Source organism: Monomorium pharaonis, chromosome 3 (genome assembly GCF_013373865.1).
Source record: "Monomorium pharaonis isolate MP-MQ-018 chromosome 3, ASM1337386v2, whole genome shotgun sequence".
NCBI classification, from domain to species: domain Eukaryota; kingdom Metazoa; phylum Arthropoda; class Insecta; order Hymenoptera; family Formicidae; genus Monomorium; species Monomorium pharaonis.
Genome location: NC_050469.1, coordinates 26,324,825 through 26,349,639, shown reverse-complemented (window position 1 = coordinate 26,349,639; position 24,815 = coordinate 26,324,825). Strand labels below are relative to the sequence as shown.

At 40.7% G+C, this 24,815-nt stretch overlaps 1 protein-coding gene across 4 annotated transcripts in view; it reads right to left on the bottom strand.

The window, feature by feature from the left end:
• The window catches only part of LOC105838065 (serine/threonine-protein kinase minibrain), an 85,896-nt gene that overhangs the window by 44,762 nt on the left and 16,319 nt on the right, over positions 1–24,815 (bottom strand). For 3 of the 4 annotated variants that reach the window (XM_028194341.2, XM_028194345.2, XM_028194356.2), the window contains exon 2: positions 19,915–21,057. In XM_028194341.2, the coding sequence (XP_028050142.1) occupies positions 19,915–20,068 (154 nt within the window). In that variant the 5' untranslated portion in view covers positions 20,069–21,057. Of the gene's footprint in view, positions 1–19,914; positions 21,058–21,467; positions 21,589–24,815 lie in introns of those variants that run through there. The other variant, XM_036284950.1, reaches the window with a different exon arrangement.

Sequence of the window (24,815 nt, the reverse complement as noted above, 5' to 3'; positions counted from 1 at the left end):
GGAAACGAGGAAAAGTACGAGAGAGAGATATAAAAGGAGAAAAGAGTCAAAGGGAAAAAAAGAGGAGAAAGAGTGTGTCAGAAAACAAGGAATACAGAAAGAGAGAAAAGGGGGGAGGGGAGAGAGAATTTCCGTCCAAACTTGGTACCTCCCATTTGCATAATATACAAGAGCGACCGATTCCCTCACTCTTTCACAAGATGAGACGAGAAAAGCGAATCATAGCAATCTCTTATAGTATTCGGCGAAACACGTGCATACTACAATAAATTGCAGTAATTGTCTCACATAAATGCATTTTTTAAAATCTTTTTCTAGTCTTCATCTTGTTTAATTCTTCATCCAAAGTCAAGTATAAATTGCTAGCGTCTTTATTTTCTACATACTTGTAAAAATTAATGAGATTATTACTATACACGCTATGTAAAATTATTGATACCAAAAATATTCAAATTTGATAAGTGAGCATGTAAATAAATAAAACGTTTCCGGGATACTGCACACAAGTGGAATGTATACAGGAACAATTTGAAAACGAGTCGCTTGCGTTGCTAAAAACTAAAAATCGTCTTAGGCCCGTTTGCAGATTAATTTTAATCTCGGTTTAACTTACTTTCTATCTTTTTCTAGTTACAAGAATAATTGAAAAAGATAGAAAGTAAGCTAAACCGGGATTAAAGTTAATCCAGATTGCAAACGAACCTTAATGTCATTTTACAACACGGAATATGACGAAGTGTTGAGATTTTGTTCTCATCGAGCTATTGCAAAATGATTTCAAATACTTTTTAATTTTTCACTCTAAAAATCTTTCGTTTCAGGTATTAACACTCTTAGGTCAAACTATATATATGAGAAAAAATAAATTTTGGAGAAATATAGCTTCACTGGCTCTCTCTCTCTCTCTCTCTCTCTCTCTCTCTCTCTCTCTCTCTCTCTCTCTCTCTCTCTCTCTCTCTCTCTTCTCGTCCTTTCCCATTTTCCAAAGTTACACCGCACGATACTACCATCATGCACATCTGATAGTAAAAAAAGGAAGATAAATAAAAATACGTGCACTGAATTTCTTCGGTAAACGTTATCGGCTGTTTATTCACTGACCTCGTCCAATCATACGGTTTTGCGGCAATGCATCTCTCTCTTTCCCCCCTTTTTTTTATTTCATGCCGTCTACTTTTACGTTCGAACGTGCCCTGACATGACAAATATGCGTTCGAATTATAACTGCTAATTGCCTATTACTGGCAAGACATGCACGCACGTAGCTCGTCGTTGTTGCCCAATGGCGGTTATACAAAACCAACGAAATGCCAAAAAAGAGCGATGGATTCGATTACGAAGCGTATCACACCACAAATCCTACGTACTTATCGCGAGTTACGAGAGGAAATGCGTAGGGCATGCGTAGAGTAAAGGATCTTATTAATCGCGCGGCGAGTGCTCCGTTTTCAGGACACAGCACGAGTACAAAAATAAATTCTATCAACAGAACGATAAGATGTGTCGCTCGTTTATCCGTGAGAAACGAAGCGCGACGTAAAGTCAATTTCCTGTTTCCTCTCTTTCTTCTTGAAGCTTAATATCGAAACTCCCTCCCCCCCTTCCCCCGAAAGGGAAACTAGAATGCAATCTCGGCAAAGGTCGCGTCGTCGAGACTAACTACGTTTGAGACGCTATTCAGCGTTGGACGGGGCGGCAGGCCGTTCCTCGAGAAGCCGCTCGGTGGTAGCCGGGCGAGCCGCAGCCGCGTGTTAGGATTTCTCTCGCTTTGTCTCTGTTCATCGACGCGTCGCTAATCACTCCTCATTTTACGGTGCGGCGGATAGGCGGAGGGGAGGAGGAGGAGAGGAGAAGGAGGAAAGCTTTACTTTCTTGCGCGCCGGTTACGCGCAACTATTCCCGGTCATACACGAGAAAACGGGAGGGAGATCTCCCGTGTCGCACGCCGCGAAAGAGAGGTCCGCGCGCCTGCTCAATGAGAATGAGACAATTGAAAGGCCGGCAGTCACGCGGTAATTGAATCGCACGTATCGCGCTCTCCCCGCTTCCTTCGCAAATTGCGTTCTTAAAAACGACGACACTGCCGATTCTCTTCCACCGCCGCGCCGCCGAGATTTTCGCCCGGGGATCGCCGGGGGTGGGATCGTTAAAACGAACGCGTCGCGGCATATCGGCTTTAAAAAAAAAAAATCCACTCGAGGGGGCTCGAAGGCCGTTCACCCTCCGGTATAGGTCGGCGAGTTTTCCGACGGACGCCTGTCCGCGATAAACGGCGCGGATGTTTAATCGATAAACAGGTGTTTACCGAGGAAATTATACGTCGTTATTTGAGCGTGCGTGCGTGCGTGCGTGCGTGCGTGCGCACATACGCTCGCTCGCTCGCTCGCGGATGCCGCGGCGACGACGATGCGAGTGTGCGTGAGAAAAACTTGCCGGACCGTGTCGTTCCACTCGTGCTTTTGTCTCTCTACCCCCGCGGCGCTCGAAACGCATGCGCTTAATCCTCCGTAGCGGTGCACGAGCGAGCGAACGTTTGAAAAATCACGCGTTCAAGTTTTAAGACCGATGATATTTGGCGAGCGCGCAAGATTGGCACCTCCTGCGATCGATAAGCCGTAAGGTACCCTCGCGCGTGTGTGTCGGGTGTCGCGGAGAAATTCGACCGCTGAGCGTGGCGACACAGAAAATGCGGTTAATACGTTCGACCGTTTTGTCGCAAAGTATTAAGATTAGCGTCGCAATTTTATGTATGAAATCGTTGTGCGTAAGTCGTTTGAAAAGATGTTCAAAAAATTATACACATAAAATTTTATTATTTGCGAGAAAAAATTGTGCAGCGTATCTGATTCTTTTGAAGAATTGTGATTTGCAATTAATTCAGACATTTTGATATCAAAATATCATTACCTTCTTCTAATTCTTCTTGGCTACTTTTCTCTTATATAGTTATGATATTTGTATTGTATTGTCTTAATGTATTCAATAAATAACTAGAAATAATTTCTTATATATGTTTCTTCTCTCAACTCTCTATACACGTTTTTCCAAAAAGTTGGCAAGTCAAGATCTCCGGCTATACTTTTAATTTTTTACTTAAAAAAAATGTACGGGAGCAATAAATTTGGAATTGCAGCAACAGATTAGCAATTAATTAATACCTAATTATACCGTAAATCTAGGCTTGATTTTCAGTCGTAGGGGCGTTAGGTAGCTGTGACAGTGATTGGTAGGACACTTATCAATCAATAGATGATGAAATTCGTGCTCTCTGCCACCACGAGGACTTTGGCCAGGTAATACGCTCTATTTGCGCGGCGTTTACGAAGATTTTGCTCAGTCGAAATATGTCAGGCGATCGGTCGGACGTGTCTCTTTCGACTACAGAAACGTGCCTTAAACACCGCCTGCACAACGCTCCGTGGCGAAACATTGCAAAAAAAAAATAGAAATCTGCTGGATAATGTTACCTGACAATAACTGGCAAATAACAAGAAACGTACCTAATATCTTACTTGAAAAATACCATTCACATATAAATGATTACTTTATTGACATCGATCATCATCTTCCATTCATTTTCTAACACAACTCGCTTCTACAAAAAACACTCTTGATCCTGTTGTGTAAGAAAAAAACATTGTAAATTTTTAAATTCCTTTTTTTTAATTCTTGATGCGCACATTAGAGGGGCGATGTTGCTCCAATGGGGGAGAAGGGGGAACTCTTATCGCGAGCCGCGCAAGACAGTGTATTGCGTGCCGATATTGTTAACGCAAAGCGACAGCTTATCGGCATCACCGAACTTAGCTTTCAGATGTTATATATGTGCATGTGCGCACGTTCGTTCGTACGGCAATATTATATTTGCCGCTCTTACGCAGCGCACAAATTCACTCCATGCCGCGGCAAATGTTCACCGGTCTTACGCGCCACGCGCGTTTTATGTCTCTCACAGAGATAAATATCCGGCACTAGCAACAAGCAAGCAGGTTATCCTCCGAACGGTTATCTCGCAACGGACGCGAAAAAAAAACGGGAGAGAAAAAGAGGCATGGCGCATACCTATAAACTACTGAGGAAATATTCACCTTGAACGCCCACGCCTGGGTCTCGGATGTCCTGCAACTGCAGGCAGACCACCGTTGATGAAATAGTAGTCGTAGAAAAATCCTGTTTGCTCGCGCGTGTCGACAGCTTTTATTTTCGCCATCGTCATATTCGATACGCTTAAATAACTGGAACGGTTAATGGAATTTTCGTCGATCACGTTTATATTTAGATTCGCGACCGAAATAAGTCCTTACTCTGGTTAATATCAAAAAAGTCCTTTTGAAAAATTATTCTTTATAAAATCGAAAACTATATGACACACGCACACCACTGAAAAGAATAATCTAAGATAAAAGACTAAGATGCTTATAATTTAAAAAAAAAGTGCGTGGATCACTCAATTAATTTTGTTTTATTTTATTCAGCAATTCGTCCAAAGCTGATCTGAATCGGCCAAAGTGCGCTCTCGCCGTTAATAAATTAACATTTTATTTTTAATATTTTTTTGTTTTGTTCCCCTCCGCTTAAAAAATGTGTAATATCTCCATCAATCATCTAAATAATTCCTCTTTATTGATCTTAGACGTTAGAAAGAATAGAATGAAGAAAAGGGTAGGAAACCACTAATCCGGATCGTTTAATAATCGAGATCGTTAGTGCAACGATCACCTTATATCGTCTAGGAATCATCCCGTGATTTCTAATTTCTCTCGATCTCGTCCCAATCAAGCTTGGCTCATTCAAAAAATGATACGGAAGCGAGAATACGTTAGCGAAATCATAAAATAAGGCAAAGAAGAACAAGATGAATCTGAGGTGTAGAGATAAGATAATAAAATGTAAAAAAAAAATAAATAAATATTTATAAAATTATGAACCATGAACCATATGATTAAAAAAAGGGATAATCAACTGAGAATTCGGTCTGCCCCTCAAAGATGTTCCCTCGAGGGGAACAGACGGAAAGTCCCGTCGTGTCGAGAAACAAGTATATTCGGCTTGCTTGGACCGAAAAAGAGAAAAAAGAAACCTCGGACAGGATCAGGAAAGCCAACGGGAGTGACGGAGACTATCTCGGGTAGGCAGGTGTGGGACGATGCTAGAAGGAGAAAGCCGTAGGGAGAGGAGAGATCTTTCGCGGCACCAAGCGTGACGGAGAAGCAGCAGAACGCGCCAGGAGCCATCCTGCAGGACCATGAAGGAGCGTTCTCGCCGGCAAGCCGGGGGTACGGTGGCAGGACGAGTGAGTGAGGGGAAAGTGGGGGACAGGAGTAAACGCGAAAGCGAGAGAGAGAGAGAGAGAGAGAAAGAGCGACCGAGCGAGCGGAAGAGACAGAAGGGGGACTAAAGGGGAGCCAGCATAGCAACAGAAAGACCGCTTCGAAACGAACAGCCAGTCGAGCGCGCTTCTGCTGCCGGTTGCTGGCTGCTGCTGCTGCTGCTGCTGACTACGACGAAGCCGCTCGGCTGTGCGTCGTGGATGAAGTGAAAACGCGATAGAAACGAGAGAGAGAAAGAGAGAGAGAGAGAGAGAGAGAGAGAGAGAGAGGACGGGAGAGCAAGATAGAGAATGATAGAAAGAGAAGGAGAGCGAGAGCGAGAGAGAGAAGAGAGTCGCGTATTGATCGTGTCGCACGGGGGTGGAGCAACCGCCGACCGACTGGCTGGTCTGCCTTCCATGCGAGCCCGCCGCGAACCGCGGGGAAAGGGGTTGAAAGGGGAAACAGCAAGGAAGAAAAGGGAGACCGCGCGCGTGGTCCTTCGACTAGGTAAGGACTTCGTCGTCTCGACGCCTGGACCGGAGATGGCGGGAAGGTAGACGATCAGGGATCACGGAGCATGCTCGACAGACAACGACGACGGCATCGTCATCGTTTTACATTGGGATAGTCCTGCGGCCCTGCAGCTCTTTCCGACGCCGTCGATTCGTTTTAATTGCAGTTCAATCGTCTCTTTCCGGATTCTGTCTCCTTCCGGGAGAAGAAAGGACCACGAATAATTGAGATCGCTCGGACGATTGAAATCGCTCCAGGAAGAGATGAAGAACGTTTAAACTCGCGTTTAGGGCCGTATGTTTCCTTGTGAAGGGCGTGAGGGAAAGCGCGCGGAGAAGTGCAGGGCGTAGGGATGAATGCCCTGGCGGTTTTCTCTCTCGGAGGCGCTGCAGTCGATAGCCGCTTGATAGGGGAACGAGGAAGGGCGCGAAGGGCGAAGGCGCGGGGGAAAACCCTTTACGAACGTAGAGAGCTTCCCCGTGGCTCGCGCCCTGGGCGAAAAGATATCTGGGATCGGTATGGCGCCATCTTGAAGGTATACAGAGAGAATTGTTTCTTTGAATTTAATATATGTATTTGTTTGAACTATATTTGTTCCGGTGAAAAAAATTTATTTCTTACAAAATATTGTTTTGAGTAAAAATTTGATTGTTTCGTTACAGTAAATCATATTGTTTGACGGAATAATCACTATTATTTGAAACAATATTTGATTTACATAAAAACATTATTTGATTCAAATAAGATTCAATCTTATATGGTCGCAGCAGCCGCGATGTAGTTCGCGAACCGCCACTAGGCGACGACACATGTGGCACCTTTCTCGTAATGCAATTTACTCCAAAGACTACATAAGCAGACCACTCACGGTGAAAACGTATCAACCTATGATAACGCAGTGAGCTCTCGGGACTTACGTATTTTTTATTACGTCTTAAAGACACATTTTAGTTGTCACGGCTAAATTTTTAGTTTCGGAAACGAATATTTTTTCTGCATGATAATCACGTATTCGGTCACGAACTTCTGTTTCCTTGGAAGAAAAATATGTGCTCAAATAGTGTTTCATTGTTGTATTGTTTTATTGAATAACATTATAATTTGAATCAAAGAAAATTCTTTCAAAAAATATTTTATTTAAAAGAAACAATTACTTTGTTTAAAAGTCCAAACAATTTGGTGTTTGAAGTAACAAATGTATTTGTTATTTCAAACACCAGTTTTATTGACGTATACCAATGATCAAATTTGTTTGACTTAAAGAAAATTTATTAAATCCAAAGAAACTTTTCTCTCTGTGTAGATGTACGTGGTGAATCCTTCGCCCTTTGCCACCTTCGTTGAATCGGCAAACGATGCTCGATGTTCGAAGGGATGGTGCGGTTGCGGTTAGAAGGGGTACGCGAAGAGGACGAATTTAGAGAGCGATGCTAAAAAGGGCGAAAGTAACCTTTCCATGAAAAATTTCGACGAAGACAACGGAAAGTGTGATCTTTGGATCATTAATTCTCAGATAAACTATGATATCTAATAATATAAAAAGAAATAGGCATCGAGATTATTTTGTATATTTCTATACTATTTTCTTCTTGAAAATAATTGACAAGTTTGAAAAAAAAATTTTTTTTAATCGGGAAGTACAGTTTGAAAAGTAGTGTTAATTAAATTTTGCCATTTAAAAATATTGCAAATTAGAATATTTTTTCATCAAAAATAATTTTACTCCTCTCTTTTCTTTACTTTTGTTTGACAGACAAAGCATAAGCATTTCAAGACAAACTTTTCAGAAGTAACCTTATCATAAAATTTTTTTACGGAAATGTGATTACGAGTATTAGAAAAATCGACCTTGGACTGGAGCAAAAAAACTGTCTGGAAAGCTGTTGCTATATACGACTCGAGTTTACGAGCCTAGCCGCTTCGTTACTTTTCCTCCATCTCCAAGTGCCCTTGGAAAAAAAATTTGTCGTATCACCCAAGTGTCACTTTGCAACCACTTTGCGATTATCTATACCACGGCGATTAGTGGCTCTCTCTCTCTCTCTGTATCTTTTTATCTTATCTCTTAGTAGAATCGTTAATATATATATATATATATATATATATATATATATATATATATATATAATACTTCTAAAGAGCCATTACGACGTCGGCAAAAGACGCCACCTGCTCACCCACGCAAAATTTCAAAAAGAACGCTTACCTATGCATATACAGTTTGCACTGCAGGACAGCTGCTCAATTGAATATCTTTGATTAGAATTGTTTTTTAAAACAGTAATTTGTATCAAAGTAATGGTACTTATGACAGAAAAGACATTAAAAAATGCAATTAAAAGGAAAATATTTTTTAACTGAACCAACAACAAAACATAACTTTAAATACAGTAAAAAAAGTGATACATCAAAAATAATATTTCTAGAAATCTACCTATATGAACAACTTCAAATAAGAAACATAAAGTAAGAAAATCTAAACAGATGAAATTATTATATTTCCAGATATTAAATAGATAGTCGGAATTAAATTCAAGATTGCTTACTTGATACAACCGTTATTAAAAAAGGGGGAAGATTGTTCTAAATTTAATATATTTCAAATATTAATGCCAGAAATAAAATTTAGAAGAACGACAATTAATCTAACACCATAATATTCAACTAACTACAAATAAATATCAATCGTTTCATTCTCTGTTATCAACGAGTAGTTAATATCTTCAATATTAATATAAACTTTAATTAAATTTTTCTTCTTTATTTAACAAACTGCACTCTGTGTTTCTGGTTCATGAGCGAATAAACGCGCTGGAAAAGGGGAAAGAAAGAGAGAAAGAGAAGAAAAGAGGTAAAACTTCACATTTCGCATTCGCTGTAACATTATTTCGATCTACCAGGTTATAATGGAAATTCGCGAGAATCCGCGGCTTATCCGCGAGAAGTCGTTTAATATTTTCATCAGGCGGTTCCCTAACAAAAGTACCGCGAAAACTTGCCTTTATTCCCCCCCTCATCGTCGTCGTCATCGTGTCGTCGTCGTCGAATCCGTGTATTGCGAGTTACGCCGTGCTTTTTTTTTCCCTCCTTTTTCTTTATTCCTTCCTTTTGTGACGAGTCACGATGCGGAACGAGTATCTCTCTAACATTTTCGCATGCACAATAGCACGGGAATCTACGGGCAGCTGCATCTCAGTTAAATATCGGACGTCTACCCAGAAGTAATTGCACGGGCGACCATAATAACGTTTCGGCCTTATCGCTCGTATGTTGTCCGATGCAGTTGCATTCCGACAAGCGTACACCCACCAGTTATTGGTATCAATTATCACAATAAAGTAGTATCAACCTTTCAAAATGAAGAAGAGCGCGCGGCCAAGGAAATTTGTTTACTCGTCGTGTAATTTAGAGGATCGCGCGGCCTTGAAATTCTCATTCGGGGAAAAATAAGAATATATTTTTTGTAATTAAATTAATTGCGTCCTTGCGTTAATGCGATTAACGTTTCATCTCAATTGAGATTGAAATGAGGCGCTTCATAATGTGCACTTCCGCGCGATTAGCCTTTGGAGATTAATTCTTTGAACGTGCGGCTCTTTAATGAAGGTTTGCAAAAAAAAAAAAATCAAAAGATAGTCTCAAGATATCCCCACTTCGAGGGAAAGAGAGAAAGAATTCAATCGCAGATACATTGAAAATAAAATAATTCCGAAAGTTCTAAAAAGGAAAAAAAACCTCTTGCACGTCCCGAGATTCCAAGTGCCGCTCGTGCGTGGAAAGCGATAATCTCGCGATAATAAATCTATCAGTCGGTTCGCGAATACCGCGACGCGTATTCGGAAACGCTGCCGCGTAAGCCGATAGACACGTTAACTCGCAGAGATCACCCTCCCTTTCAGCCCCAACCCCCTTCCCGGTCCCCTTGCGTTCGTTGCCGCGTAACGCGAGACGCGGTTGGAAAGAGGGAACGATGAATGCGTACCAGACATCGGTGAAGCAGACAGAGAGCGCAGCAGGAAACACGAGATCCAAGAACAGCACACACGACGCACACACGCACGCACGCATGCACGCACGGTCTCGGCCCAATATCTATCCGAGTTGTTGCGCTGGCACGACTTGCATCGCTATTGTCCGGAGTATCGATACTTTGCGCTTTCGGTAAGAAATCTTTTCGGCGACTCGGCGCGTCTCTTCAGCCGAGATCTCGAGTAGAAATCCGGAGCATATTACCGGCGCGCGATCGAAAGAAGTCTCCGAAAGTGGTAATAGTATTCTCTGTATAAATAAGAAAAATATTGTACTTAAAAGTCATGATGATTACAAGTAGATTCATAGATTCGTGCAGACAGAAGCCGGCCAATAACCGGCCGTAAGTGATTTAACGTCTGTCGAAGATTGGATACGTTATAACGACGATTGGAGCGTTATAGAGATATCTTCGCGCACACGCAGCCAGAATGGAGAAGGGAACGCCTGATTTTAGAAGAGTGAGTCGGGCTCAAGTGATTCTAAGCCGAGAAGGTCGCATGAACACGTAGAATCGATTCAGGATTACAAAGTTATGACAATTCTATTAAGAAGAATGGAGATACACCGGAAATTAAACGGACACATCGAACGATATACCGCATTATTGCTATTCAGCATTATGCTAGGAGCTAGTACTGCTTACCAATATTATGACATAATCTCTTGGAAAAAAAAAAAATTCGACATTATAGAAAATAATGGCAAATGTAAGAAAATAAAATGAAACAGTATATTTTAATTATATATTGTAATTTAAGAAATGTTCAGAAGCATCCTCCGTCTTATAAGCTTTTTTCATTTGCATTTCAAATCTTTGTAAAAAGTATTAAAAATTAAAAGAATTCTGATAATAAACAAAAATATCTCAAAAATATAAATTGTTTATCTTTATTCTTGCGCATAAATTTTCTGTATATATATGAACATAATTTATATCTTAGTCAGTAAAAGATTCGCTTCGTTATCACGTCCGTGTTGCCAAACTTAGGTATAAAAACATTTCGATTAAACGGACGCGAGAAGAAAATTGCGCTCAACGGTTAAATATCCAGCTTTCAGTGAGAGTCGCAACTTTGTAGAACTTCCAGACCGAATCGACGTTTATATGACTTCTCTCACTTCGAGCAGTTTTAATCCCAGTAGGGGTTGCAAAGTGACCAAGCATTTAGTATCGACGATTAAATGTGCGATAAAAGTACTATGATTCTCGTGTTTTAATAGCCTTTTAATAGCTTTCATGGGTTCGTTTATAATTTTCTGTAAACATAGATAAGGTATAATTCAATTAAAAATATTAACGTTCGTCCTAGGTAGAAGATTTTTGTTGTTAAATGGAAAGATTTAAATAAATAATTTCTTCGTTCTTCCTCTCTCTTTCTTTCTGTTTTTTAGGAGTGTATTATTTTAGAATCGAGATTCTAATTAGTGGTTAAAAATTAAGAGAAAACCAAACTTTATGCAAACAAATATCTAAACTTTATTTTTAATTTTAAAGTAATTATCAATGTAATTTATTAGGAAAAAAGGAAAATCTAATGCTAAAAGTTATAAACGTATTACAAATGACGGCCTCAACACTTTTGTTACGAGAGAAGATCAACTTGAAATTGATTCATAGATGAAGAGTGGTTTGTTAGATTCTAGATAAGCCGTTGTATATACAGTAATCGATGAGGGTGCATGTCTATGTACTTGCAAATTTGTGTACGTGAATATGTGTGTGTATTTTGTCGCCTAATGTTGAGTGTGCGCGAGGATGGAGGGGTGAAATCCAGCGGCGCGATAGGATGGATGTACGGACAATTTGAAGCCTCCCATGTCGGTCGCAACCTTGCTGAAGGCAGCGTAATTTGAAAATTGGAGAGGTCAGTATCGAGAAATCAAGAGAGATGAGAGAGAGAGAGAGAGATGTGGACAGCGAAAGAAGCTGTGCAAGTACAACGCAGGATTGAAAGAGGGTGAAAAGAATAACAGGGGAGATTATCGGCTTCAGATCATTATTGTCCGACGTGTTGGCTTCTGTATGATGCGTGGAGGGACACTTAAACACAACAGCAATATAAACTTGTACTCATTACAATTTTGAAAAACAAAACCGCAATTTTAATTAATTAAATTCGGTTAATTAAGTTCAGTTACTTAATAAAAAAATATTTAGAGTACCTTGTAGAACAGGGAAAGTGGCACTGCTTGATAAAGCAATCAATTATGATCAATATCGCAGTTAGAGTTCAATTATTTAACAAAAGAGATACAGGAAGGAAGGGTCGCAATTAATTACGCCGATTTCATTTCGACGCAAAAGAGCGCGATGGATTAAATCTCAAGCGGAACGTGTCGTAAATCACGTATGATTTGCGCGCATGCGACATCCTTCTCGCGCTGTTGGCCCACACGATGAAAAGGAAATAGATGGAAAAAATGAGGTGAGTTCTCACGAACCGCTGGGTGGAAGAGGTCGGACCTCAGTGACCGGCGTCGGTCAGAGGGAAATCTCTCTCGTGCTCTTCTTTTTTTCCCTCCCCTTTCCTTTCCTTTGTCGAAAGAAAATCACGCACAGAGCCGATTGCGAGAGCCGATTCGGTGATTACGTTGCGGTTTCTCTGTGATTTTATTACGCGGTTGCGAAAACCATCGATCTATGTTGCGCTTCTTCCTCGTCGATAGAAATAATTTCATTGTAGTAATAACTGCCTTTAAAAATATAAAATTCTTTCAAACTCGTATCTTACACATACGAGTCACACGGTGTTGTGCGTTAATTCCTGAAATCCTTAACCCGGCAAATTTTGCGTCGCTCTCGGCAGCTGTCGCAGCCATTGTCACCGTCGTATCTCCTGAGGTTCGTCCCCCACAAAAAAAAAACCGCGGGGGAGGAACGGCAAGCGAAGAGAGGCACAGAGGGCGAAGAAGGAGGGGGAGGGAGGGCCGGTTATCAGTTATTCGATAACCATCTCTCCCAACTTTGACGTTAACGACCTTCTCACGCTTCATTACGCGATAAATACCGCCACCCCCGTCCCTCCGTGCCGTGCGTAAAGTTTGGACGCGCGCGCACACGAATGGCAACGGTTAATTGAGGCCGCCTCGGGTCGCGGCCGCCGCGCTCGCCCGCTGTATCTCGTACCTTCCGACCCGGGAGAAGAGTACGACGAAGAGTTACGACGGGAGACGGCACAAAGCCAACCGCAGCCGCAGCCGCAGTCGCCGGGTGTAACAATGAAACGCGCTCCGCGCGGACGAGACGGGGCGTTGAGGGGGGAGGGGCACCCGATATTATCTGCGCGGGGCACCGTAAATACACGAAGCGTGATAATAACCGGGTGCGCTGGGATTAACGGAAACTCGGGGAGACGATCGGTAGAGATCGAAGCTCGATCGGTCTTGACGCGCGCGAGAGAGAAAGAGAGAGAGAGGGGGGGGGGGGGCTCGACGTTCTTCATTCACGTATCTCGTACGTTCGGCGCATTCCAAATCGCTTCTCACATCTGCAGAAGATAATTATTTATTCGACGTCGTGGATACGCGCTAACCGTTCGATTCGCGACGCCGAACGCCGGGCGGATATCGATTTCCGGTTGTACTCGCGCAGGTAAACCTGGATGAATATATTGACCGTCGTAATTCTCTCGTTGGAAAAGAGAAGAATTTCAGATAATGATTAAGTTATGTCGGATTCTCGCTTCTGCAAATGAATAAGATTGAAGTAGAACAGCGGCGAGAGGAAAAAGGGGAAGGTTAGCACTTAGCGCACCGGATGTGTTCTCCATCTGGTTACGCTATTGGAATCGCGATTATTTTCTCGAGTCCTTCGGTGATCCGTATGTAGGACGGCATTGGTATTTTTCCCCTCCCCTCTGATCGATTAGAATCGCGAGATTGCTTCATACATCAAGGGTTACATCGCGTCCGGATCGACAATTTCATTCTGCTCGATCCGCAATCAATCTATTGTCTTTCCCTATCTCGGCCGCGTCATCCACTTTTCCGATTCTCCTCGCGTAAACGTGAGTTTGAAAATGAAACCGCTTTGTCATAAAAGCATCTAAAGATCGATTTCCCCTATTGCAACATTGTAATTTGCAATTTGTTTCGTGGGATTTGATATATTTGAAATTTGGAAATGTTACTTTTGCATTTTATTTTTAATTTAAAAAAAGCTATTTATCGAACCTTTCGATAATATTTAATAATCTAATATGTCTAATCTGTCTCTTTTACCTATGTGATTGTGCGATGAATAAAATAATTCATAAATAACATAAATTTCACACACATAAAGAAATGTTTAATTTTAAGATATTTAAATATTTATTTCTCGCTTCCGTCTTTTAAATTCGTAAAAATGTTTTAATGCTACAAATATTTACAGTTAAAAATTTACAATTTAAAATTTAGAACATCTTTTCCAAAACAAACGTTTAATAAAAAGATTTCAACGGTTTAATGTTCTAAATATAAATACTTTTTGAATTGAAACATTTAAAATTGAAACGTTTTGTATGTAATACTTGAAAAACGAAGAAATAAACGTTTTAATATTTTAAAATTAAGCGCTTTCTGTAATAGTCCTTCAATTCTGATTATTTATTACTGTATCTATAAACAAAGAAAACTGCTATATGCTTCTCTCTTTCTCTCAAAATATTCTTGCTTCTTGTCTATCTTTCTTTTCCTAGAAAGGTCAACGTCTGTCGATATCGGTCCAGAGGGTTAAAAACGGGCGGTGATGTGCGAGGGATGCGAGGCAAGAAGGTGTCGAGTCGAAAATACATATATACGTCATTCGGTAGCCGGCCGGTCGAAGTCTTCGGATTGTCCGAGAGTCGCTGATCAGGCATCGGTCCAAAAACTGGTTGCCGACGACGGTCGTCGTCGTCGCGACATTCCAAAGTACACCGGCTATTAGCACCGCCAATTTCGTCTTGATGCAGACGACGTGACACGACCCCCGTGCATCGCGACGGGAAATCGCAGTCTCCCGACGATATTTACCATTCATCGCGTGAAATTTCATTATGTGTATCAAAATCCAATAATAAAATTCTTAAATACGCGCGCACTTAAATAAAATTTAAAAAACTTGTACAGCCGAGTAATGCATTACAATACATAATAGTTACGATATAAATATTACGACTATATGAGTTTGGATACTAGATACGAGAAATCCTCATCTGGGTCATCGTAACTTAAAGTTCGTTTCTTGAGCTTGATACGTTTGTAATTAAGAAAGGCCACTTTTACACGATTTTTTACTCGACTTAAAAAAAAATTTTTTTTTTCGATATGTACTTGTATAAAATAATCCATCTTTCTTGCTTGTCAATTGCCTGATTCCAAAATCTAAAAGAGGAAAGATTAAATACGAAACGGAGAGGGAGAAAAGGATGAGGATAAGTACGTTCTTCTCGAAATTGAACGGTAGGCAATCGTCTTTTGCCGCGCGGAAGAAACAGAACGCGAACTACACATTATTCTCGCCGTCGTCAACCCGAGCCTAAGTATAGGAGGCCGGGTGTCTGCCACCGTTTAAAAATATACGTCACATAGCGCCTCCCTTCCCTGCGTCTTTTTCTGCGATTCGTTACTCTCGCTTCCTCCTTCGCCCCCTTTTTTCCCTTTTTCTTCTTCCATCATCTTTTTTTTCGCGCGTTTTCTTTCTCGCACGCATTCTGAAGAAAAACGAGAAAGAGAATGAGAGAGATAGAGAGAAAGACAGAGCGAAAGACACGTCGATCAGCAACGTTCAATGATTCACGACGAAAGAGTATTTTGGAGCGACGATCAATAGCGGTAGTTTCGAGGGCTGTGATCGTCAGCTGAAACGCGCGCGCGAACGGATTGCACAGACTTCGTTCTCACGATCCGCGAGATAGAAGTCGCAGTCGCACCTCGCGGAACGGCTCGATTGTGACAGTAAATAGAGCCGCGCGGTATCTGAGATACTACAAAAGATCGCATCGCGAATAAAACGTCCGGTAAACAGAACGCGGTTTGTAGCGTTTAAGCGTTGAGACAATCTACGAGATCTCTGCCCGTAGAAACGGTACGTGTTTTTATTTTTCTCTTATCTCGCGGAAGATGGAGAGATTGATCCTGTATGTTCGCGTATGTATGCGCTGTTTGTGATTAATACGTTTGCTTTTGTAACGGGTCATCTTTCAATTATGCAAGTTACAATATTTTATAGAAATATTCAAAGATATATTCGCAAAAAGATTCCGAAGCTAAGTGAAAAACGTGGACATGGGAAAAAAAAATTTCATTCTCAAGAACGAAAGTTTCTTTTCCTTTTAGACTTTAACTGATTCTTCATCGGAAATTTCACCTACTGTAATCGGTCGTCATTGCCCCAAATTCGTAATTGTTGCACGCAGGCTGCGAGTATCCCGAAAAACCGAAATTTATCGCTGAGTAACTCGATGACCCATTCGTAACGACGTTGCAGAATTAAGGGCCCGGACTCATTATCGCGTTAATCAACAATTTCCCGACGTCGGCAGATCGCGAGCGAGGCTATTTTTTTGCATCGGGATCGACCGCGCCGCGTTAAACATCGACGCCCTTCGGACTCGGACGGGGAAGCGCGATTAATTGTGAAAGATAATGGACGATCGATCACGCCGGTAATCGCCGGTTTGGTAATCTTACGTGAAACGCTGCCGGATCAAGGGGTTACTCGTTTCCCGTCGATTAGACTCCCCTCGTGGAGTTTTCGCGAACGCTGCTCCTACGGTCGACTAGGAAATATATTTATCGGGAGATGAAAATTTGATGTATTATATATATTACACATATTTCACCATGTATGTGTGTGTGTGTGTGTGTGTGTGTGTGGTTGTGTGTGTTTTTAAAACGTTACATATTTAGACGCTGAATGCAAACATCTGATCGAAAGATGCTAACCCGTTTTTGTTCATCTATTCTAATAGATTCTTCCTTAACGTTGAAAATTGCTTCTGTGAAAGAGTTTGTTACATGATAAACTGTTTTATTTATTACGTGATAAAATGCTCTAAATGCAAATATTTATTCTGAAAACACTAACACGTTGACATGAATATGTATACTGTTTGTTCTTTAAACGAAAAACATTAAAATAATTATCACTTTAATTTTTTTTTATTCAAGAGAAAAACACAAATTTCTCGAATTAAAAGAAATCTTGGCTTGCCTAATTAATCAGGACTTACTCGGGACATTGTGCTGCAGGATCTCCTTTCAAGCAGTAAAATTTTATAAAATCTATACTATTTTGAATCGTAAGATGTGCTGTATTGAGATATATATATATATATATCATCCTTGCCCGGCAGATTCTTCTTCGCTATCTCTTTCTCCTCAGTTTCAATTATTAATTATCTTGATAAGCACGCCGCGAAGTAAAATTCTGCCGAAGCAAAGTTCGCGCTTAAAATTAAATGACGAAGGAGGCCTTTATTATCCGTTTGCACCTCGGGAGTTTAATCTTCCGAAAGTCCTTCACTTTCAATCGCCTCTAATCCGAGGACTATTCGTCCCCCGACGTTTCCGTTAGGAAAATCGATCGGAAAATCCCGAGTAAATTGAACAAAAAAAAAAAAAAAAAAAGAAAGACAATCTGTAGTAGTTGAAAGAAATCGCGAAGGAACCGACCGACACACACGCATGATTGATTTGTCGACAGCTCTTCATCCGCACGTGCGCGCGCGCCTGTATGTGTGCGGTATCCGGATCACCGACACCAATTAACGTCTCGCACTCGCGACCGAGAAAGAACAGCGGTTATTATCCGACGGGCAGCGCGAACGGTCGTTAATCGAATCAAATATTGCCGAGCTAAATGCGGACGTCGTCCGCAATTGCGGCATCGCGCGGTTTCCTTCCGCTGTCGGACTCGTTACGCGCGTCTCATTATCGGACAACGCTACCGGGAGGGGATGGGAGGAGAAGCTAATGGGAAGGGGGAGGATAAAATCGGCGTGCCATGCTTTACTCTCTTTTCTCTAGCAACGGTGAATGAAAGCCCGTTCAACAAACGTGCGATATATATGCTGTAACTTCGACCGTTCCGAGTCTCGTTGCAGTCGCAGCACCTGCATCGCTCGGTGCATATAGGGCAAACTCAGATATGATGGCCATAGTTTTTTTTAATGCAAAGAACATACTTTTATTTTTATTATTTTTTAATAGCGTTTGGTATATTACTTTACTGAAGTTTGAAGCATGTAACACTATATATATCGACATTAAAAAGAAAATATTTATTTAAAATATGATCAAAATATTGAAACGAAAACATTGGCCATCTTTTACAGCTCTTAGGAAAAAGATGGCCATAATATTACAGAACAGTTGACCATATGATAAATATCAATTTACTGTAGTTTATGTGCGTCTTTGAAAATAATTACAACACATTATTTGGCAATTATTGGACAAATTGAAGCCATTGGCCATCTTCTCCGTATGGCCATCATACCCTAATTTATCCTATTCTATAGAGTTTTCATTTCGTTTTGCGACTTTGGCTTGCCGAAAAGAGGAAAGATGACGTCTGATAAGATCGCGCGTCATGTCGCAAGGGAACGGCAGCCTTCATTTCGTCATAATAAAGAATTACCCTTGGCGTCTTCGACGAAGACATTAAAAAATCTCTCTCAGACGAAACCAAACGGAAAAAGAGAGACAGAAGGTGACAGCTGAAATTTATACACAGATGTCTATAGAAATGTTTATGGAGCACTGTTTATGGAATAGTCGTGTTAAGAAAGACAGCAATGTTCCAAGGGTCTGCGACGGAGTATCATCCCGCGGTAACGTGTGTTGCATCCGAGGGCAACGAAAATGACGGGAAAAAACGCGACGCAGTTTAACCAGATGTAAACGTCAGTTGTCAAGACGCGCCGTGACTTACAGTTACACCGTTCGCATTTTTCTCTCGTAATACTCGGCCGTCGATGTTTCATAGCACGTGCATATAAATGTGTCAAAGGTCAGGGATGAAAAAAAAAAAGGATAGAAAGACACGTATTTTCCTTCTCCCCTTCTCTCTTTCTCCCTCTTCTCTGTCTCTTGTGCTTCGCGCCGAACGGAAATAGATACAGTAAATACCGGTTTCTCTCTCGTAATCTAAATTACACTTTTTTTCCTATTTAAGATTGAAATACCTTGGCGTTGCCGTTATTACAAGTGCGGAAAAACGTAGATAAAAACGTAGATAAACGTTTCTCTGTCGATAAGATTTCGATATTGATGTCAACTACGTTAATACGCAGTTACGAAGTAAAGACGTTAAGAAAAATCTCATTTCTCGAGCCTTGCGATCTCTATCGAGCGCGTCCAATCGACGCCTCTTTAATCTCTGATTAAGTGTGGTAACCTGACATAAATTCGGCAACAATGAGATTCGATCGATATCTCGCGAAATGTTTCTCTCAGCTATTAATCACATGGATTTCAACTCCGATAAAATTGATGGTATTCATACAAGAGGAACCAAGTGTCCTTGGTTTCAACGAGATCACATGAACAACGTCTCGCAAGCAATCGTAATTTATATATGGTCCCTCTAAGAAGAATTATACATTTATTACTTTCTTTTAATCATTTAAAACTTTACGTATGTATTTATTAATAAATAAGCAATAATAAATAGCAAGTTGTCATTTAACTGCGCTTTTATAAATATACTAGAGCGATATTACATATTACTCCGATTAATTGTCTCAGTATTATTAATAAATAACCTCGAGAATTAGATTTGCTATGCAGTAGTTTTTTTTCTGCTAAATCTATTAGCTACGTTGATATTTATTTCTCCAAACAGTTTCGTTGCTTTCGATATTAAACTTTTGCTAGATCGACCAAATCCCTTTCTCCGACATCATATATTCCAGACGGAAGCTCTCGATCAATGTAGACCGCGAAATAACCCGCCTACTCACGCTCTTAAACCGGCAATCCGTTCCGAAAATTCCCGCTACCGTCCGGGCCGACACGTGCATCATCTATCGAGAAAGGGGGGAGAGGGGGTAGAGGGTAGTAGAATGACTCAGAAAGTGCGTTTACTCACATTGTTGCTTGTGCCTGGATGCCTCCATAAGCATCATTTGTTCGTGTTTGTGCCACGCAGCGTCGGTAGTGTCGGTGCCGGCGATGCCCCTCGTCCCCGCGGAGGGTGGCTGGACACCCCCGCGTGTCCCACCGCCCCCGCCACCGTACTCCATAACGGCGGCGGCACCCTACTCCGCCCTTTCGCTGCTGCCCTCGGCAGTCCTCAGACGCTCACAACATGGATCCGGCCCTTTCGATGCCGCACGATCGCTCTCTATAATTTCTTTCTCTTTCTCTCTCCTCTTCCTCCTTTCCTACTTTTTTTTTTCACCCTTCCGTACACTCGTTCACCTCTCCTTCACCGCGGTTTCTCTCGCGAAATATCGGGCCCGATCAGTCTCCGCGAGAGAGGCTATTCCTCTGTAGGGGGGAGAAACACCGGCGATCCGGACTGGAGAACATCGAAACAACGTCCAAACAACCGTGACGCGACGGTATCCTTTCGCTCTCCTCAGCCGCCACTGCGATCCTCTTCCTTTTCTTTCTCTTCCTTCTCCGTTTCTTCCTCTTCTTATACTCCACTTGACGATTCGGCTTTTTCAGGAGGAGCACCCTAAATCTTCCCTCGTCCGAAGATGCTCTCGAACGTGTCGTTTCTCGCTTCTCTCCGGCCAGGGCGCGTCTTTCTCGCACTCATACGAAAAATAGCTCTTATTTACATGCACGCTCACGAATTACGCTGTTTTTTTCTCTCTCTCTCTCTTTTTCCTTCTTTTTATTTATATATATATTTATATATTTATATATAATATGTATATCTCGTGTGTTTCTCTTGTTCTCTTTCTATATATATACATATATGTATATCGGGTATATGTATATATATATTTTTTTTTTATCTTGCACACACTCTCGCTCTCTTTCTATCTTTCACACTTTGACTAAAATTCTACTAGCTTTTGGCGGTGATCCGTTGTTCTCTTTCTTCTTCCTTTTTCTAAATATATGTATAGTCAGAGGATTTCAGCCTTCGTTTTCTGTTTGTCAGCAGGTGCGTATTTCGAAAGGGTGGGAGTGTGGAGAATGAGAGGGCCCGTTCACTTCGCGTCGCTGTCAGCCTCACCCATGCTTCACCGGCGGCGGGGTAACACGACGACGATACCTGAAAACAAAAACAAAACGTTAATAACGTCGCTGGGCAATTTGCGTCAAGTTCGAGTCACGTCATCGCCGCATATCGCATTAGAAATATCGCTCTGCTAATTCTCAATGGTGCGTTTAAAATCTTAGCTTTACCAGACAAATTCGATTGTAACGCTTTACAACACATACAAGTAAACATAGACGTGCGGTATAAAAATCGAAAGAGATCGCGGACTTGTCTTGGGCTCTTAGAATCTCGATGCATAAATATCGGGACGACCTACGTAAGAGAGCGCCCTGGCGCACGATATGAGGACGGGCGGGCGCGCCGTCGTAAATTAACAATCCAAAAAACATCGGAATGGCCCTTTGTCACGCGATACCAGTGAAGTACGTTTTATATGCCCCACGTATATATGTTATATATACCATCGTCGAGAGAATCCCACAGAAATCGTCCCGCGAGAGCGGCAACTAATTCCCTAATGCAACAAAGTTCATCGGTTTCAAGTAGCAAACTAGCAACCGTTACATTAGCACAGATTGTTGCAACCCGGCGGCGCAACATCCACCACCGAACCACCACCACCACCACCACCACCACCACCACCACCACCACCACCACCACCACCACCGCCACCGCCGCCGCCGTGGCCGCCACCATCACCATTACCACCTCCATCTCTAGATATCGGTTTCTCAGATGTTCGATTACGATTCACAACGCCCCGCGCGATCGTACTCTCCGATATCTCAATAATTCATCGTCACCCCCATCCCCCTTTCCCGTCTCGGCTTATTATTATTCCCGATTGCATTCTTTCTACGGATTTGCGCACACGACTGAATGTACGGGCGCCGGTTACTCGGTGCGCACACATACACATCCGTCCCATTAAGGGAGGAGAAAATATCCCAGAATAAAATTCGTCACATAGTAAAATCTGGGATACGCCTTTAAATAGCGGATGGGGGTCAGCTTTTTGCGCGCATTGATCCGATCCGTGTGGTTGCGCGCTTCGCGCAGTAGCGGAATTTCGCCGACAAAGACGAAGCCCCCCCCCCCGCCTCAACACTATTCTACGTACCCCGTTTTGTATCTTTCTCTTTCTCTCAGAGATTACTTCCTTAAATAATAACAAAATAAATAATAGTCATTTAAGTAAAATTTATCTTCTCTCCGCTCAAACTGATCCAAACTACGCTTGCTTTTCCTAAAGAACATATAGTACCTACATATTTATATTATACAAGGTAATCTCTGTAAAGTCTGTTCCGCATTATCTTTCCATGTTTTTAAAATAACTAAAAATATGAAAAAATATTGAAATAGTTTTTTTGTTTTGAGACTTTTTATTATAAAATTTCCCTCGACTCTTCAAAAAAAAAAATGATGAGCGGATAATGATTCAAAAATTTTAAATGGTAAAAAGATCGAGTAATATATCTCGTTTGAAAAGTCTAATTAAAAGAAAAATTGTAGGAGTTTGTTACATTGGCACTATTTAAAAAGGTGGATGGTCAGATTTAAAAAGTAACTCTTGTACTTTTATTTTTAACTCAAGTTAGCATAATTATAAAGAATCATGAAAAGTGGCAAAATATTTATCTAAAAATATTCTAGCAAGTTCTAAAACATTCTCTAGTCAATTTTTTTGTTTTTGGTTTGATTTTTCTGAAAGGAATTAACAATTTTTTTCTTCTAAAAAAGTCAATGTTTAATTCCTCGTTCTTTTAAAAGGGAACAAACAACTTTAAAGCCCCCGTAGTTGCTTTCTTTCGGAGAATAAAAGTCGTCAAATAATAATTAGTTCCTTGCTCAAAAAGTTCTAGATACAGAAAAAAATTTGAAAAGAAATACTAAACATGATGAGAAAGAGAAGGTTTAACTCTTTCTAGACCTTGAAAAAATACAATTAGTTAAAGTTTAGCTTTAAACGACAGTTTCTTAGTATTAAAATCTCGAGAATACAATTTTTTAAGCTGTTTATTTTCCTTGAAATGTATTTCCTTTGAAAAGGTAAGAAGCTTATTATAAGTCTATAGATATTAAATTTTTTCTAGAGAATTTGGAATTCTTTCAAAGAGAACATAAATCTGAAAACAAAAATGGACTTGGTAATATAGAAAATCTCTTATATTGTACATATTCTGAATTTAACCAGGTGAATTTGTTTCATATATTTCCATTTCGATTTTCAAAATGCTGTAATTCTAAAAGTATTATTCCTATTTTTATTTCTAAATGTGCATGTACAAGAAAAGAAATAAACATATTCGACAGCAATACCATTAACAGTTGTTTTTTTTTTTAATTCAGACCAAAAATGTTTTTCATCTAAAAGTTCTGTGTAGATCTTGCGATTGTGCCGGCTTATAGAATCTTTAAATCTGCCACTGATTCTGTGAGAGTTTCGGTCGCCGATCAATCGATCTATCTTCTGTGATGTGCCGCGGAGATGATGACACAAAAAGTGGCCGAGAAAAGGTCCCGTCGTCACCTCCCGCTGTGGCATGAATGGCGATCACGGTTGACCCCCTACACGCGAGGAAAACCCCATTTTAAAGCGGGTAATCGCGATAGCGCGTTCTTATCTGGAATATTTAAGTGTTCCGTCAGCGTGTCCGGCGCACACGCATGGGATGACTGTGTGTCGGCATCGAGAAGGATACGTAGAAGGACAATTGGAAATGTGGAGGTCATCAACCTGCGATTGAGAGATAGATCGCATCGAGATACATCATAATATGGGATATTTGGAGAAATATTAGAACTGGCTTTTTATTAACGGAAAATTACTTCGAATGTGTTTTGCCTTATTGACGTTATTGGATAATAATTACCTGTGATTTTTAAACAATATCTGATGCGAAAACTGCAGTCTTCTCTCAACAAAATAAATTATTTACAAACGATTTTATTTCGTAGAGAAGGATAAACAAATGTTGTTAAGAAATTTGTATTCGTTAATTCTCGGACATAATAGCCGATAAAATTTAGTCTTTATGCATCAATGCATAAAACTAATAGTTTTACGACTCGTTACGATGCTCGACAATCGATGTAATGACAATCGAAAATTAATATTCCAAACGACGCGCAATCGTTAAAAGTAAAGCAAACAGAGATTCATAGGAACACGCAAGTAACCCCGCGACTGCATATTTAATATTGCCGGAAGTCACGTGCGGAAAATCATGTCGACCGTCGAGGAGCGTATCGCCCTTTTCCCTTCCCTTCCCTTCCTGCCTATTTTCCCGCGCATATATTTCACCTTACAGGTACCTTCCACGAAGCTACTTTGCGATATTTAACGATCTCCATGAACGAGAATGCGTGACACACGAACCCTTTTGAAACGTTCAAGCATGCCGTACCTTTAAACGGTCGTACAAACGAATGGTTCGGTAAACACAATTAAATGTTTTCTAATACGTATCCATTTCGTATTTGTATTACGAAATCCATTTTTCAGCCATTAAACGTATCAATGTTAAATTTTGATTAATCGTTCTTAATAGCTCTAATCCGTAATTATAAGTTCAGTTTTACATTTTCGTCTGTCAAAAACTTTGAAATATAACATTTTATGCATTAAGTATCTCTGCTTTTAGAAACAATTAATCATAAATTTCATTACTATTTCTCGTATATAATTTATGGCTAATCCTAAAAGATACAAAAGCAATAATTAAATAAAATTAACAATTCTCTTTTAAACGTAATTAAAATTAAAATTAAAAAAAAAAAGAAAAATTATAAAAATTAGAAACTAC